The following is an 18,261-nucleotide window of genomic DNA, read 5'->3' on the forward strand; positions in this document are numbered from 1 at the left end:
AAAGTGGTAGTGGTGATCACTAGGCTGCAAGCACATGTCAGTTTATAACTAGGAAGGGTTATGTTCTTGTGTGTGTACATTCAAGACACATCAGTGGAATGGCAATATGCCAGAATTGCACTGCTTATATGAACTGAGTATCTCTCATCTTTTGGAACGTGCATTAAACACGTAAAACCCAACACTACCAACAAATAACAGGGTCATAATGTGGGAATTTGTCTTTTTGGAAAGAAAAAAACAACTCAGTAAAGATGAATTTTGTTGTCTGCTGTGTATAGGCCACTAAAAAAAAAGCTGATTAGGAATTGCAGAATCCACTCTGACCCAGAAGTAATCCTTCATATTTTGTAGGAGTAGGATCTGCTTGTCAGGCTTTTCCAGCTTCTGAAAACTCAAGAGCCAGGCAGTAACTTTTGCTCATTTCAGGGGTGGCAGGGAATGGGGAAGGGAGATCTGACTGTTTTGCACATTTAAAATAATAGCAAATTCTTAAGGTTCTTTATTGGGTGATAAAACGCGGATGACTGAGTTGTCGAGAGACATGAATGCATACATCAGACCATCTCCAACCAGAGGGACGTTAGGAGGTGTAACAAGGACTACCAATGAAGCCATTCTGCTGTGTGAAGGAGGAGGCTACAATGTTGTTCTTGTGGAAACAGTAGGTAGGTGCTTAGGGTTTTCTTCCAGATATCCTGCTGTGGTATCTATTATCAGATGCATCTCTAACTACAAACTTAATCCTTTTTCCTCTTGAATTTTGCTCCTGCTATTATACAATGTCACTGGGTGAAAATGGATACTTACTGTCAACTTCCTAGAGCTGTACATGTTTTAACATTCTGTAGAAACACCAGAATGGTACATTCCATGTTGTCTGTGCTTACTGATATTGAGGCACAGGAACAGGCTGCCCCAGAGAAGCTGGGGTTCCCCATCCCTGGAGGTGCTCAAGGCCAGGTTGGATGGGGCCCTGAGCTGCCCTCAGTAGAGGAGGATTGGAATTGGATGGGCTACCAGGTCCCTTCCATGTCAAGCCATTATATGATTCTGTGCTTAGTTCATATCAGAAAGATGCTGCAAAACTGTTATTTGTTGTATGTGCTGTCATTAATGTGACTATGAAAGCTTGCCATAAGTGGTAAACTCTGGATTTAATTTTTCAGGCGTGGGACAGTCAGAATTTGCTGTGGCTGACATGGTTGATATGTTTATATTAGTGCTACCACCCGCAGGTGGTGATGAATTACAGGTATTTTTCACATTCACTTTTTAAATGCTACCTAAGCTTTGAAAGAGAAATTTAAGTCTAGGAATGTAGTCTATGAAGGAAGTTCATTTCAGTACCATTTTGTCAATTATACTGCTGTTATTTGAGTCTTTTCAGTGTCTTACCATTTCACATTTTGGTTAAACTTAAGTTTCTGTGCATAAAATAGCCTCTTGTATAAACACTGATATCCATGTATAGCATCCCAGTGTCAGAATAATGACTGGTGATGATAGATGCCATTGGTACAACTGTTGCACGACTAGCGTATGCAGCCACCCACCAGCAGGAGCCACCAAACCCAAGCTTTTTTGATCGCTTTCTGTGATTAACTCAGTGTGCCGCAGCTATTCTGGGTATTCAAGATTTCTCTCTATATTCTGCTTAGGGTATCAAACGGGGTATAATTGAGATGGCAGATCTAGTTGCTATAAATAAAGCTGATGGTGATTTAATTGTGCCTGCACGGAGAATACAAGCTGAATATGTTAGTGCTATGAAGCTGCTACGCAAGCGTTCAAAGGTTTGGAGACCAAAGGTATGTATACTTTGCTATAGCATTTTTGTTGAAGCGTTTCGTTTATTTTTGTTCTCCCAGAAAAAGTGCTGAATGATTTACAGCTGTTACCATCTCACCTTGCTGTATATGTTTCTCTGAGCTCTTTTATAAAAGTTTAATATGATTGCTTACCTTTTTTACACTGTATCAGAGACTTGTTTGCTGCTGTTTCTGTTTTATCTCAAGGTGCCACATGACACACTGCAAAGCCACAGTCCTTCCCACTGTGATTTCTGTTGTGAGCTACAACCTCAGCACTAGCAAACCAATTTCTGGCTTGGGTTGTAGTTGCTTTTAGCAAATTATGCATATCTTAAAATGTCCCATGAGCTATTTTTTCTCTTTATAACTCTCAAACCTATGATGATATTTGTTCTTTGACCTGTTCATTTTTTGCTTCTTTTTTAAAACACATAATAGAAGTTCTTATGAACAGATACCTCATCTAATGGTGCATACACTGTCTGAATTATTGAGGTTGTCATCCCAAGTGCTTTTAGTATTGATGCATTATTTTGTATGTTAAAAGGGAACAGTAAATCTTTAAGAAAAAGATTCAGTACTAATGTAAGTATGTGTGCACACGTTTTCACTCTGTACGTGGATATGTGAAGGAGATTTGCTCTACACTGACTAAAATTGACCCCTTGAATTAAATTTACATCAGCTGAACTGCCCTTCTGTTCAACTTCTTCACTGTTGTTTTGTCATGTTTGTTTCTAGATCTGATTAGAATTACTAGTCACTGTGATGAGAAATGCAGCAACTGAAGTTAGTGCAGAAGAGCTGAATACTGAATTCTCTTACAGTTCAGATAGGATTTTTAACACTGTAAATTGTTGCAAGTGCAAACAGATACGTTTCCACCAAAATACTGTTTTTGACTCTGTTGATTCCTCTTGTTGCTGCAGCGTATTGTTTTGACATAATCATGTATGTGATACGTGGTTCTTTGCTTTTCATCACTCTGTGTGTTTACTTCATCACTATCTTATAAGCAGCTGATACATCTGGGTAGGTACTTGTTTGTTCAGCCTTATAAATGTGACCCTTAACACCTCTTTGAGACCAGTGAATCAAGCAGGTTATCAGAAATCTGTCTCTGTTTCAGTGATGGCATTGTCTGACTACTGGGAAAAAAAGGAAATATTGATGTGTAGGGACTTGAGCCATCAGATGGGAGAGAGATTTTTTTCTTAAAAGGATAAAAACAGTGGTAACAGTTAAAAGGTTCTGTTGGATGCCTATAATACTTTGGCAGAATGAATTCCTTGTCTGGGAAGCATATGTAGAAAGAAGTTTAATATCTCGTTTCTGGAATACTTGAAGTGCAGAAGGGTAACTATCAGTGTCTGTCTACCAGAATGCATAATCAAGTTTACATTTAAGTAAAATAGCAACACTGTACATTTTTAGCTAAAGATTGTATTTAAAATGATTCTCACTTGTTATACGAGCAGTTGAACAAGCCCCATTTGTCACAAATATTATGGATCTCAGCATCTACTTATAGTTGGTACATTCCCAACTTTGGGATTTATTTTTCGTCATGGAGAAAAGTGTGAGCATTGCAGAACTGTTTCGAGTGGCATTGGATATGTGTATTGAAGCGAGCTTGCCTTCCATGTAACTTGACTGTTGAAGTCTACCTGATGCAGTAATTGATCCCTTAAGCCCAGTAATTACGTGGCTTTAAACATTGTTCTGAATCCAACAGGTAATGCGTATCTCTGCCAAAACTGGAGAAGGTATCTCAGATATGTGGGATAAAATGACAGAATTTCGCGACCTCATGCTCACAAGTGGTGAGCTGATTGCTAAACGGCGGAAGCAGCAGAAAGTGTGGATGTGGAATCTCATCCAAGAAAATATGTTGGAACATTTCCGGAGTCACTTGGCAGTCAAAGATAAGATTCCACTTCTGGAAGAAAAAGTTCTTAGTGGTGTCTTGTCTCCTGGGCTGGCAGCTGATCTGCTGCTGAAAGCATTCAAAGATGGTCTCTAATCATTATTTTCTACTGTGTTATTGCTAATTCCTTCATGTAAACCTAAATATTAAATACGCTTTATGTGTGAATTCAAATGTTTCACTACAACAGACACTAATGGAATACAATTTATTAGTACTCTGCCACAAAAATACTGAGTGAAAAGCGCTGTAGGATTCTGTATATGTAAAGTTCAGTGCAAACACACACTCAGAGACTACTATATCTGGTACTTGAACAGCAGTACTGTTTTTGAGTCTGTACTCATATGGATTTGTTGGTCACAAATGTGAGCCTGTATCAAAATGTGACTGGTTTTGGAGAGTGAGGTTTGGTGCAGCAGTTTCACTGTGGGACTATCTTAGGGGTGATAAACACTTCTGCTTTCCATTCTGATTTATTATCAGTTGTTTCTTGTATGTATTACTTTTTTCTTCCTCTTGAGTCTCTGCAAGAACACTGGACCTCCTGGTTGCACCGGACTGCAGTCTTAGTTTTAAATACATTGAAAGCATATAAAAAGAGTTGTTCAGTCATTGGGAAGCTATAGCTATTTCCTGTATGCTAGGAGAAGAGAATTGTAACAATCATAGATTCTAACTAGATGTTTTAGTACAAAAGCAAAGTCTAATTAGACTTTTTAAAATACAGACATATGAAATGAGTGCCATCCACCAAGTTCTTAATCGCAATTCTTTTTCACAGAATCATAGAATGGCCTGGGTTGGAAGGGACCTTAAAAATCATGAATCTCCATCTCCCCTGCTACATGCAGGGCCTCCAACCTCCCCATTTAATACTAGACCAGGCTGCCCAGGGCCCCATCCAAACTGGCCTTGAACACCTCCAGGGTTGAGGCATCCACAGCCTCTCTGGGCAGCCTGTTCCAGCACCTCACCACTCTCGTAGTAAAGAACTTCCCCCCGATATCCAACCTAAATCTTCCCTCCTTCAACTTAAAACCACCTCCCCTTGTCCTGCTGTTATCTACCCTTTCAAAGAGTTGACTCCCCTCCTCTTTATAGGTTCCCTATAATAGAAAAATTGATCTCTGGTCTTATTTGACTGAAGTAAGCTTTTCATATTTAAAGAAAATGCTTACTTTTCTCCTCTCTTGTAGATCACATGATTTTTGTTTCCCTTGAGAACTCATCTGGAGTTGGCATTTTCCTAATTCTTGAACTGGAATGCAGAGTTATCTACTAAATATGAAGAGTAAAATAGGAAAATGCTGATTTCTTGAGGGCTGACAGAAAAGCATTAACAAGAGTTTTAATAAGTTGTTGCCGTGTGCTCTACTTTTCCTTATATGAATAAATATATAAGGCATTAGGTGTTTTTTTATAGTCTTGATTTTCTGTATGCCTATCATAGTATGTGAGATAGTTTGGGGTTTGTTTGTTATAATTTAAGTTTAGTTTGGCTTCCTAACAAGTATGCATTTTGCAGAGCATTTGTGTTCTGACAGTCTGAGTCTGGATATCTCAAACAATTCCAGGGTAGCAATGAATTGGTTTCCTTTGATTCTATTTCTTTTTTCCTTCCTTCCGTTTATTTTTTTATTTTTTATTTTATTTTTCTTCTGGTGACGTTTTTTTTTCTCTTCCCTTATACCAATTGTTACAATGTGTTCTCAGCTAAATTTGCTTTGTCTTGCTAAACCTCTGTACTTCCTAGTTTTCACTCCTTTATAGTTGTAATGCAACTATCAGAAAAAATTAATGAATGTTGAAAATGCTGAGGATTTTTTCCTTTGGTTTGTCAAAGTAGCATAAACTAAACAATACAGAAATCTCCATCAGGCTGCTAACATTTCAGTTACTTCTTCCATTGTATGAGGGCTTATGTTTCGTTGTCCATCTATTTTTTTTTTACTCTGAGAGTATGAAGAATGAACAGAAAGTAAAATCAAACTGCAATGTAAAGTAAAAATACTTTGTAATTTTTAGCAAGGATCCTATTGTATATTTGTAGTGAGATACTAACAAAGAACATTTTGGGCTTTTATAGAATGTGAAGCTGAAGCATTTATTTATAAGAAGTTTGGCACCCATGTAGCTGATCTTAGTGATTTCCATCACACAGATTGTCAGGACTTCAGTGTTCTAACACCACTTATTTCTTTAACTTTGCATCCCCAATGAGTAATTTACTTTTTTATTTTTTTATTTTTTTAATTTAGAATCAGTTTAGGTCTTTATTGAACATGACAAAAAGTACCCCAAACCAAAAGCAGTGTCTTTCATCCTCTCAGTTTTAAAAATGAACAGTATTTTGAGGGTACCTAGTGGTAGAAAAGATGGATGGAAAATGAATGATTGACAGCAGCAGTATTTTAAATGGTAAGTCCCTAACTTTTTGATAGTCCATTTGTTTCAGGTGACAGTGTTTTGTGACCTTGCTTGTACTTATCTGCTACATCAACTTTTGTTGGTGCCATTATTTTTTTTCTGTTGTCAGTCTGCTTTATTCCTTGACTCCTACGTGAGAAGTGGCAGGAAAGTAAAATAAAACTTGTGGCTTTGTTTAAATGAAGGCTACTGTCGCAGAGTAGTTACTCAAGATTTGTTTTCTGGACCCAGATTTATGTATCTACTCATAGTCATCATTATTTTCTTGTTTTGATACTACTTTTAAAGTACAGTTAATTTACTAATGAACTCTGATTTAAGCAAGTTCTACTTTTCATTCAGCTGCATTTTCCTCTTAAAAGAGAATTAGATTTGCCTTCTTGATGTGTTTGTTTGTGCCTCATGCTTCAGTAGACAGAGAAATGCTTCATGCTGACAAGGATCTGCAGAAATGGCATGATAGGTAAGGGTCCTTGCTTTGTTTTTCCATAATTCCTCTATCAAACTGAAAAGCCATACTGCATTAACTATGAGCTGAACCTCACTTGTGGGAATCAGGTTGTTTTCTAGCTAGTAAAATACAGCCACAAATTATTTCGAAGCCAACCGTTCCATTAGTTGTGCAGTTTTCTTTATGTTCTCACCAACATAAGCAAAATGATGAAGCGTATTGTGTTCAGGACTGCCTAACTTGAGCTGGTAGGCTACAGTTTAGTAAACAATTCAATATTTCCTGAGATGGGAACTGCAGCTCATCACTTCTAGCTCTGTGAGCTTAAAAAAGGCTCCAAAACATTGCCATTCAAGAAAATAGGCTTCTGAATTAACATAGTAAATAAATAAATCTGTTGAGTAGGATGTTGACATACATATTCTCTAGTTTCTAGAGTTGTTACTTTAATGTTTAAAACCACAAAGCAGTATAAGAAAATAATGTAACTATATGAGAAAATAGCAAGATTGCTAGAGAATACAGTGAACTGTTAGACAAATTGTTATGGGATGAAAGGAACATACTTTCCAGATCTAGAAACTTTTCTGTCCGATGAAGTCTTGCAGTTACATCTAAGTGTAAAACATTTCCCCAGGTCCCTTTATAATAGTTGTTGCTGCTTTTTCACAGCTGGAAAAACAAGGGTGAGATAAGCGATTTACCCAGACCTCTGAAACAGGTCAGTAGAGTATAAGGGTTACACTTCAGTAGTCTTTACTCTGAGCCACGTGTATATTTACGTCTGTGTTACTTCAGGTTGGAAAAATGCTCTTAGCAAGTTCATGTTCTCAGTGTGACTTATTCCTTTCATATCTAATCTCTCTGTCTTCAGCAACAGGACACAGTGACCCCTTCATGACTACTGCTCTGCAGTAATGCCCTGCTTTAAGTCGTAGAAAACTTTTCCCTGAAAATCAGTCTGCCTCCGCCTTTGTGTAATTTCATGGCTTCCTGATAAATATGCTTGCTCAGTTTTTTTGTTCTCCTTGTGTATGTTCACATATGAATTTGCAGTGTGTTACATGTCTCTTCATGGGTACTGAGATTCTTTGGGGAGCAAAGCTAAAGGATGCACATGAACTTTTTTTAAAAAAACTCAGTCTCATGCAGCTTTCCTTCCTAAAGTTTTATTTCTTAGAGCTACTTGGTTATGAGACTATGATAAGACATAATTGTTAACTTAGTCTGTTCTGGTACAAACATACTTATTTCTTCTTTTTCTTGCTCATTGTTCTGTTGTTCCCTTCCTGAATGCATGGTCAAGATGTAACATCTGTGAGTTAAAATGAGAAACGTTCTTCCAGAGCTAAATGCTTCTAAAAAACTTCCTGCTGGACATTCTAAAGCAGATCATTGGAGGCATACAGGGGTACATAAAAGGTATATTTAAAGAGAAATCAGTGGGTTTCCCTGGAACATACAACTTGAACAATCTGCAGTGTACAACGTGACTACAGGTTTTGTCTTGCCAAAAGGAGATCAGATACTCAGTGATAGTACCCTTATAGTTTTAAGCCCTGCTCCACACCTGATATACTAGAACATTAACAACATTTGTGGATTTACAATAATTTTTCTTTTTAACTAATAAGAAACAAGCAATAGAGGAGCTGACATACACAGCAGTCTGTGCAGAAGCAGCATTAAGGAGAAGCAATCTGGATGTCTGTTCTCTCTTGACAGCATGAGGATTACCACAGACATTTCACTAGCAATCTTCACAAACTGATGTGATACATGCAGCATTTGCTGGGTAAGGCTTACAAAGAGTGGCCAGGCATTGGAGTGGGCTGCCCAGGGAGGTTGTTGAGTCACTGTCCCTGCAGGTGTTAAAGAAACGTTTGTAAGTTGTACTAAGGGACTTGGTTTAGTGGGGAAATACTGGCAGTAAGTGGATGGTTAGACTGGATGATCTTGGAGGTCTTTTGCAACCTTGGTGATTCTATGATAAATTCTCTTTTCTGCTTTTTGGATTTGTTTGTTAAGAGGGACCAGTCTAATGTACAGAGTGGTACTTTGGAACTAGGTGCTTTTGTTTGTAATCTGATTGTTCACTTGCAACAAGAAAGCAAAAGCTTTACTTTTCAGGACTCTTTTCTCAGTTCTCCCTTCATGGTGAATTTCATGTATTTTTCCTTAAAACACTATGACAAAGTGGTTTATCTGCGTTATGTTAATTTGTGTCTTCATTTTCTCTTGTGCTTAGATCTCTTTCCCTAGTATAGTAGTGTAAAAATAGTTTAATTATTGCCTTTTAAAATTATTTAGGTAATCACTGATTGGCTTTAATTAGTGATTAGCTTTATGAGTAACGTTATTTTTGTTTTGCTTCTTTTATTGAAAGAAACCTAAACCTAAAGATTCTGATGACTGTGCTGACTCACTGAGGATGGCTGAGGATGTATAATGTAAATATAATGAGAAGGTACTCAGATACTTGTGTAGCTCAGAGCTTTATAGTCACACAGCTAACACTTTATCTTGGCTTGAAACTGGTACAAAGATACTGTTTGTAGTTTTCTAATTACAACCAGTGGAAGACAAGTGTAATGTTAGTTTTTATGCCTTGTTGCTTAGCAGCACTGATCAACAAAAGTGCAACCTTTTCTTCTAACTCCAATGAACCTTGGCTTGTACAGAGCGCACCAGCAAAAGACAAGTATTTCTGAAGTCATGTGAAACTATTGTTAAATGCTTGCTAGCAGCATTTATGAGAAACCATCTCTTCTTGACCCCTTCGTTACCTTTGGTCTTTAGTCGTCTTCTCATCAAGCCTTTGAAGAAAATGGGCATCATCGTGAGAAAGATGGGAAGCTTAGGGATAGTCCAGCTGTGCTAAGATGTGTTCTGTCACTTACAGGGAAAAGAGGCCTAGCTAATCCCTAGGCTGTGTGTCTCCACTCATGGATGGAGAAACAGACTTTAGCCATTACAGTAAGGTTTTTTCTCATTTAGAGAAGCTTTCTCAGTACTTTGCAGTAAGTAAAATACTCCATAGAGTAAGGGGAGATGAGAGTGCCAAGAGTTTTCTGTTCTATGTCCCTTCGGAGGCATTTTGCAAACTGAACTGAAGGGACACTGAATGTGTTTGAAAATAATTGTCTGCAACAAATCAGGACAGCTGAAGAGGAGAAGGAATGAACTTTGGTCAAAATCAATAAGCTTTTAAAAACAATTTCAGTAAAAATAAAATCAGTTTTGTTGTTCTTAAGTGTTATGTTGTGGAATACCTGTCTGCGTCTTTCTGCATGCCATGGCAGACATGGAAACTAAGTGGATTTGAAAATCATTATTTCCAGTTTCAGATAATTAAAATATTACTATCTTTCACCTTTACCTATTTTTTGGAATATGTAATTTTCTTACAAGTGAAATAATATCTTCACTGTGTCTCTACTTCTTAGTGCTGTCATTTCCACATCTGCACAAGTGGGCTGACTATCTCACAGCACTGCACAAGTGAAAGGCACTGCATATTTCATTTCTGTACCAGGATGAATCAGTTCTTCTGATTGAGAAAAGTATATATATATTTTGAAGAGGGAAATCTCAGTTTCATCTCTTGAAGGGTGCATTTAGCTTTTAGTTTGGCTTCAGCCATCTCTCCCCACAGCTATTTTCATTTCCTGTCTGTGCATTTGGAAATGCTACTTTTTCTTTACATCCTGACACCAGGAAGGGATGGCACTTGTGCACGAGCTTATGTGTGATTGAATAGTGTCCTAGAAGACAGGCTGCCTGATTTTTGACCCATTAGAGAGTCAGTTTCCCACTTTTGGGGTAGTAATTTTCATATACAATGAGACAGGAAATTTTGAGGGGGAACTAGAATAATTAAAGCAATCTTGTCTGGCCCATTGCCAACTCTTTCATCTTGGAAAACATCGCTCCGTAGATGTGCACTGATCCTCTAAAGGAATCTAATCTGGATATCTCTCATCTGATATTGAGTGTGTCCCTTAGTGAACATGTAGAGTGCAAGGGCATTTCTGTTCAACAGTTTGAGTGAATTTAATTCCGTAATTTTTTTCTTTATTGGCTTCTGCTTAATATTACAAGTGGTTTAAGTGTTTCTACAGATTAGTGTGTTGTTTTCTTACATAGATTTTGTCAGAAAATCAGAAAAAAAGAAAAATACAAACAAGACTTGTGTAAGGAAAGTGAAATTGCATTGACAAGGTGAAATGGAGGTTTACTTATTGTACAGGATAGATAGAATGAAAGCTGCTCTTGCTTTTCAGTTTCATAGATCTGGAGCTTTTGTAGTAAACCACCTTGTTTGCATACCAAGAAACTGCTTGAAATGACAAAGGTAAATCTTTCTATTTTGAAGATTATTCCTCAGCCAACTTTGCAATAGCTTCATTTTGTAGGTTCTTGATGAAACAGTGACAGTGATTTACAGAGAAAATAAAATTGCTTAGGGCATTTTCTTACAAAGAGAGAACTGAAAAGCACTCAGCGTGTCAGGGAACTTGAAAGCTGGCTGTGTACATCTGCAGCCTTTACATCTCAGTTGTAGGATGTACGGAGAACCCTTAGGTGGTGCTCAGTAGCAACACTCAGCTCTTCAGTGCAGCGTCTGAGGTGGCAGCGCCTCTGCAGGGTCAAACCACCTTAGGGATGCTTTTGCCCAGTATGAGGGTATGCTTTAGAAACTTGGTGAAAGGCTTCCCTTTGACCCGCTGACTTTGGACTACTGATGAAATTCAAATCCTTTTTTTTTTTTTTTTTTTTTTTTCTTCCTTCCTCCATGAAGTTTTCAGATGAAATAAACTTCCAAAATGTTGCGTGAATAAGCTGTGGGAACAAAAGGGACCATCAGGGCCTGGGTTCACATCAGGGCATTCCACACAATTAAGACCCTTCTTTCCAGTAGAGGAAATGTTCTTTCTTTTCAAAATATTATGCCCAGTGACTGGTTGTATAATGTTCATTCCTGCCCTTTCTTTTCTGTATTAGCCAAGGATCCATAGCCTAGATCGAAAACTGCACCTTAGTTTAAGCATGTAAACACGGATAAGCTATCACTGGGTATTTCTAATTAAAATCAGTAAATGCAGTCTGTCAGTAGAGACATATTAAATATTAAATTTGAATATAGATTTTAGTAACTACTGTAATTTAATTCTTATAAAACTTGAAGTCTGTTATTAAGAGTGCATCAAAAATATTGCTGTCTGTCTGTAAAGCAAAGTGCTTTTAAATAATCACTAAAGATTTTTTGGGGGCATTTGAGGATCATTGTGATGGAAGAACAGTATTTGCTCTCCTTGTGTAAATACAGATGTGGTACCGTGGCTGTCAGCTTAAATCTTCCATGTTGTGGAACTCACTGTATTTCTGAAGAGTTGTTGGATCCGGGATGCGGATCTGAGGGCATGAGTTGAGCTGTTAATTGCACAGAAATTGAAGTAAAACTTCCTTCAGCAGAATGGATCTCAAACCATGAAATAGGTTTTATTTGGAAGCTGCTGGTGAATTTATGGAAGGAATTTATTAGACAGGTCTGAAATACTCTCTTGGAACCTAATCTTTTCTTTTGTAGTGAGGAAGGAGAAAAGTGAGATGTTAAAAATAACTTGATGCCTGCACCTTGAAAAAGAGCTGTGCGAGTGCATTTTTTTAAAGTTAGGAGTAGAACCTTCCTATAGTTTTACTTTGTGTTTATGCATGTTCCAGTAATTCAGGAATGGATCAGATTGCTTCCCACCTTTTATCACAATTTGAGGTGGTTGAGCCTAGGAGTATCCTGCCAAAGCAAATTAAATAATTCATGTTTCCAGCATGACTTCATTTAGTCATGACTTTTATTTATTTAGAAAGAGTGAGAGAGAAAGAGCCGGTGTTGTTACAATCTCAGCTCTGTTTTTTTAATCTCTGTAACTTCCTATAACCCAACTATTATTTTTTTTTTTTTGACCTTTGAAATGTACCAGACTACATAAACTGAATATCCAGTGTGTGTTCTGCTTGTCCCACTAACTTTCATCCTATGGTCTCTGCATGCTGTTATTGTAGGTGTGTATTTTACCATTATGTGAGTTGTTAACATTACCCAAAGTTCTGCTGGCATGTAGCTGGGAACAAGTGCTGAGGTTTTTTTTCCCTTGCTTAGTGAGAAAGTCTGTAGCTGAAATCACTAACAAATGTTACTAGGTGGTGACTTGTAGCCTAAGTGCAGTAGCTATAAATTCTCACCTATGAAAAGGGAACCCTGTAGCTATGCACTATATTCTCTCAGTTGCAGCTGAATATCTGCCATATTAAAATCCTTAAGCAGCAATATGTCACACTGATGTAGCATTTTGCTTTCTCAAGGCTCTGTTCAAATATTTGAACTCAGTAAAGAACTCCACCATGCTTAGAGTGAGTGAGTGTCGCTAAAACTTTACAGAAAAAGAAATAACCACCAAGAGGTTAAAGCAGCTTTACCTCTCCACACAGCGAGTCAGTGGTGGAGCTGGAATTACAGCTTGGGAGGCTTCTGGCTCTTGCTACACTACAATGCTGTGTAGAAAGGTCATTTCCCAAAATAGTACTGAAAGTTCTCATTTATTATTGATAATAGGAGTGGCTGACATATCAGAAGGTTGTGCTGCCATTTGTCGAGACCTAGGCAGGCTGGAGAGTTGGGTGGATAGGAACATTATGAGGTTCAAGGGCAAGTGGTGTAGAGTCCTACACCTGTGGAGGAATAACTGCATACATCAGTAAACGTTAGGGGCTGATATGCTGGAGAGGAGCTTTCGAAGGACCTGGGACCTGCTCTGTTGAGGCTACTTTTAGTATACTGTGTCCAGTTCTAGGCTTCTCAGTTCAAAAAATGCTCTAGAGAGAGTCCAGTGGAGGGCCACAGAGATGCTTAGAGGCCTGCAGCCTCTCCCTTATGAGGAAAAGCTGAGACCTGGGTCTGTTCAGCCTGGAAAAGGCTGAGAGGGATCTTATCAATATTTCTAAGTACCTAAGGAGCAGGAGTGAAGTGGAGAGGGTCAGGTTCTTTTCAGAGGTGCCTAGTGGCAGAACAAGGGACAATAGGCACAAACTGAAGCACAGGAAGTTCCATATGAATATGAGAATAAACTTCTTTGCTCTGAGGATGACAGAGCACTGGAACAGGCTGTCCAGAGAGATCATGGAGTCTCCTCCTTTCTCTGGAGATACTTTAAACTGGAGATACTTAAAACCTGCCTGGATGCTTTCCTGTACAACCTACTCTAGGGAGCCTGCTTTAGCAGGGAGTTTGGACTGCATGATCTTCAGAGGTCCCTTCTGTCTCTTACAGTTCCTTGACAGGGGAACAAATGGCTCTAGCTGTATTAATAGGTCACTGTAAAATGTCCTTAATAATCCATAATTGGCAACACTGCAGAAGTGGTAAAATTGCGTTTTTCTTGGGCAAAATCACTTCTCTGGTTAGTTTTGTCTGTGGTAGGTGTTTCTCTTTTGGCTCTTCTAATACTTTTTATTTAAGGAAAAGAGTCTCACAAAGACTTTACTTCACAAAGTAGACATTAAATAGCCTCCCTGTTAACAGTCATGTTGAACCGTATGTTGGCCTTACCTTCAGATCCAGGAGTTAGACTCGATCCTTGTGGGTCCCTTCCAACTTGGAATATTCTGTGATTCAGATTAGCAGAGCTCCTCTATAAGTATGTGTTTGTCAGGGTGCTTCCCTCTGCTGCTTTGAAGCTGTTAAGCAGAGTTCTTTCTGCCTGGAAAAAAAAATAACAAAACATATGGGTTTTTGGAGAAGGCTGTATATTGCTTCCTGCTAATCTAGGAGACTGCTAAGAGAGGATTTTAGTGGCAACATTTTCCCTGTGTTGTGTGACAGTGACCCAGCACTGGCCTGCTTGGCAGTGTAGTAGCTGAGATGCAAATGTTGGGGCCTGCAGAGGTGCCCAGTTTGGTGCTGGTCTTCAGGGCTTTCAGGGAGGACAGCAAACGCCATCACCACACAGTGAGGCAGGGGAAAGGAAAGGGACTACTTGTTAAGAGGTTTTCACAGAGATCTGATTGCAGCCAGACTCGGTTCCTCAAGTGTACTTAGGGCTGTGGTATCTGGTACGTATTGCTTGATCTTGTTTGTTTGTTTTTACTTTGCCTTGTATCATTCTATGAACGTTAAACTTAGAAATGATAGTCAGCATATTAACTTCTTGGCTTACACAGTGTACTTAGTAAAGCTTACTGAAGATTTCTGTTTCTTGTTTTTCATCTACATAAATTATTTAAACTTCACTGTTAATTAGAAAATCCAAAAGTATCAGTGAGTAATTAGTATGAGGCTTGAGTTTGTTTTCACTGAACACCTAAATCTATGCATCTGTAATTGACAGAAGAACAAAATGGTATTTTGTGCTAGCCAAGTCAGAAAAATGCCAGTGAACGATTGTGGGGAGAACAACATTCACAAAACAAATAGTTGTCAAATCAAATAACTGTTCTGTTTCAAGTCAGAGTGAAGTGTTTCCAAACAGGCAAACACTAGAGAAAAAGAAAAAAGAAAAACAAAGGTGAAAGATTAAGAAAACAAAATGCGTAAGTAAACGTAAGAAATCAGAGCATGTATAGTAAAGTAGCAGGAGTGCTATTCTCTCATCTTTCTATCTACAGATATATGTATGTGAGTTCACAGCCAATAAGAGCCTTACATGCTGGATTTTGCTTTTTAATGCTTGTTGGTTAAGTAATTGGATCTATTGCTGTGGGCACTGGGAATGCCAGCTTGGTGTTTACAGTCACTGTCTTGAGAGCATTACCCTCTGGAGGTCAAACACTGGAGAGCCTGTTTAATTCTTGGAGGTAACAGTCATAGTGGTTAATGTTTTGAAAAAACAGTCTAGATGTTCCTGCCTGTCTCTTGTTGCTTGTACTAAATTGCCTATATATATATATTATTTTTTCTTTCCTTACTTTAAGCGAATTCAGATTTTTTTTTTAATTTTTCCTAAATCACAACTGAAGTTGGTTAAATAATGATCAGAGATTGAAGTATAAATGCTAGTGTATTTGAGTCGTATTTTGCTACAAACATCCTGCTTTCATTCCTTGTGATGATCAGATCATGCAGACATAGACATAGGCAAACCGTTCCACATAGGAAAAATAAGTGTATTTTCAGCTTGAGGAAGAAAACGATAATACTCTAAAGTGATTGATGGCAAACGATTCATGGTGAATGCTGATGGCTACGTAATGTCAGCACTGAGTATGTCTGCCTTCTCTACAAGGGAACTCCAGAGTGACTGAGTAAAAACACTGTACACAAAAGGACAAATGGTCTCTTTAGTGAGTCTCTGAGTTCACATGCCAGGTCTTGCAGTTTAGGCAGTGCAAAGTTTAAGTCCCTGTGGCAGAAAGGGACGTTTTGGAGTCTGTGTGATTTGTGATTTCTGGTATCAGATGGCTTAGTGTGGTTTCTTTTGGTGTGAATCCTTTCCAAGAACTAGGGGAGTTGCTGTCAATCAGCAGCTTTCCTCCTGGAAGCCTGTCATAACATGTAGTATTTTAACACTAAAAATGCAGTGAAACAGCCCTTAGATTTTGTGATCTGTTACCAGATTTGCTGGAGTAGAAGAAAAGCAGTTGTGGCATTGGTGACTAGATTGTCTCCTTTAAGACAATCTTACGTTCTTGGGTAGTTTGGATGGCAGAAACTGTGCTCCCTCAGTATTTCTCACCTTAAAATCCACCATGATACAGCTGCCACAGTACCAATATAAATGATTCAATTTGAACTGATTTTTTACTTCTTATTATTTTTTACTTTTAGTGAATAGCCTTCTTCCACCATACTGCTTTTTAAAAATGTTTCACAAACAGCTGTGCCTGCTGTTGGGCTGTTTGTGATGTGTGGCAGACTTTCTGTGTCAAACTAGCAGTGGTGTTTTTCCAGAATTAGGAGAATTCAGGCCTCCTTAAGTCTGGACTTGTATTTGCAACAAATCTGTGTATTTTTACGTCTTGCCAGGGAGTCTTATTTTTATTCTGCTGCTCTGTGACTTGGTCAGGGCAAGCAGTATGCTGTATATCTGCCTACAGTTGTTTGGAATTGATGCAGTGTGCTGTGCATTGCACTCAGATTTACAGCCAAGGTAAAAGGAACAACCACTTGTTATCATCTTCTCCCTTCCCCCCTGTGATATGCCAAACTGCTCAGTGTTCCCTCTAAACACTGGGCTGCTCAGAACCAGGGAAGTGTGATAAAGAAAGCAGTGAGTAGACCCCTGAATCAATTATCTCAGGTCTCATTTTCTTCTGGGTTCTGCATTTCTTTCTTGTTTTGACCAGGGCTTTTTCACTGTTTTGTGATAGGGAAGTACTACTGAGGATATGAGAGTTTTGCAGTTGGAAGAGAGATGTTGCAGGGCAGGGAAGTTTAAGACTCCCAGCTTTTGTGTAAATAATTTGAAGGGCATAATTTCTTCAAAAGGCTTGTTTGTACTTAAGTAGTTCAAGTCATTGCTATTAGTTAGGGAACCTGGGTTCTTTAGTCCCAACAAATTGAAATCTGTTTGTTGTTGTTGTGGCATTGTTTTTTTGATTTTTAACTTCAGCTTCTTGATGTCTTCTGTTTACCTGGTCTTGTTAAAACTGTTAATCCCTCAGTTTTTCCTACTTTGCAATTCACAGGAGGGTGTATTCCAATTTTTTTTTGGCAGTTAACTGTACCATCTATTGTTCTCCTTGTCTTTACTCCTGTCCTTAGATGGAAAATTGCTATAAGCTAGTATGGAATTTGTTACTTTTAATTACTAAGAGCAAAATCCTACTTTAGCAAAGCTCCTCTTTTTCATTTCCTTCCTGATGGTATCTTTGCATCCCTGTTTCCTGACTGACAGACCTCTAACTAACTAGAGGAGGCAAGTTACAATTCTGGCAGCAAGAGGTGCCTGACAGATGCTGCTGTCTTCTCCAGTGCTAAGTGTGATAAGAGAAAATGCATTTTTGAGTCGGAGTTAGAAAAGAAAAGAATCCACACTGGTCCTTTGCACAAAATTCTGACTGTTTCTTTTCAAAACACAACTTCTGTCATGCAGTGGGGTGGTTTATGGTACAGTATGAAGTCTTCATTTACAGATCTACTTAAACAAAAAATCATGCTTCCTGTAAAAGTTAGTAACTTGCATTTCCCACAGGTTGAAGAATCTGGAGACTATTCACTCTGAAGTTAATTAGTGAGGCTGAGTCTCTAGTAAGAGCACCTATTGCTTAGACTTCTTTGCTTTAATCTTAGCTGCTAACATAGATTGCCAGCAGTTTAATCCAACAACAACAACAACAAAAGAAAATACTGAAAAAAACAAAAAAGTGTTGCAGTGCTGTGGTATTGAATATGCTGTTGGCATTGTTTGATATTTTGCCTGAAAGAAAGCCAGTACAATTGGGTGTATGATACAGTAGTAGCACAGACAAAACAAGAAGTATGATCAAGCAATGAGTGGATAAGTGCTTACATCGTATGTTCATCTTCTGATATTCATGCAAGCAAGATCATTTGAAGCAGGTGCTCCGAGCAGCTGGTGTGGCTGTCCGCTCTTCACCTTTCTAGGATATAGGTTTGAATAGTACTGTACTGCTGTGGTTTAACA

General features: G+C 38.4%; 1 protein-coding gene across 15 annotated transcripts in view; it reads left to right on the forward strand.

Moving 5' to 3' along the window:
* Nucleotides 1-18,261, forward strand: part of MMAA (metabolism of cobalamin associated A) — a 31,613-nt gene that overhangs the window by 2,657 nt on the left and 10,695 nt on the right. For 7 of the 15 annotated variants that reach the window (XR_014945755.1, XR_014945757.1, XR_014945758.1 and 4 more), the window contains exons 4-6: nt 498-668; nt 1,170-1,255; nt 1,662-1,811. Coding sequence is in view for 7 of the 15 variants with exons in the window: in XM_085546480.1 (XP_085402606.1) it covers nt 498-668; nt 1,170-1,255; nt 1,662-1,811; nt 3,550-3,837 (695 nt within the window). In the remaining 8 variants the exon portion in view is untranslated. Of the gene's footprint in view, nt 1-485; nt 669-1,169; nt 1,256-1,661; nt 1,812-3,549; nt 5,153-18,261 lie in introns of those variants that run through there. The other 8 variants (XM_085546480.1, XM_015861131.3, XM_085546482.1 and 5 more) reach the window with 3 other exon arrangements.

The sequence above is a fragment of the Coturnix japonica genome, chromosome 4 (genome assembly GCF_054131305.1).
Source record: "Coturnix japonica strain WE chromosome 4, WE-NBRP24, whole genome shotgun sequence".
Taxonomy (NCBI): Eukaryota; Metazoa; Chordata; class Aves; order Galliformes; family Phasianidae; genus Coturnix; species Coturnix japonica.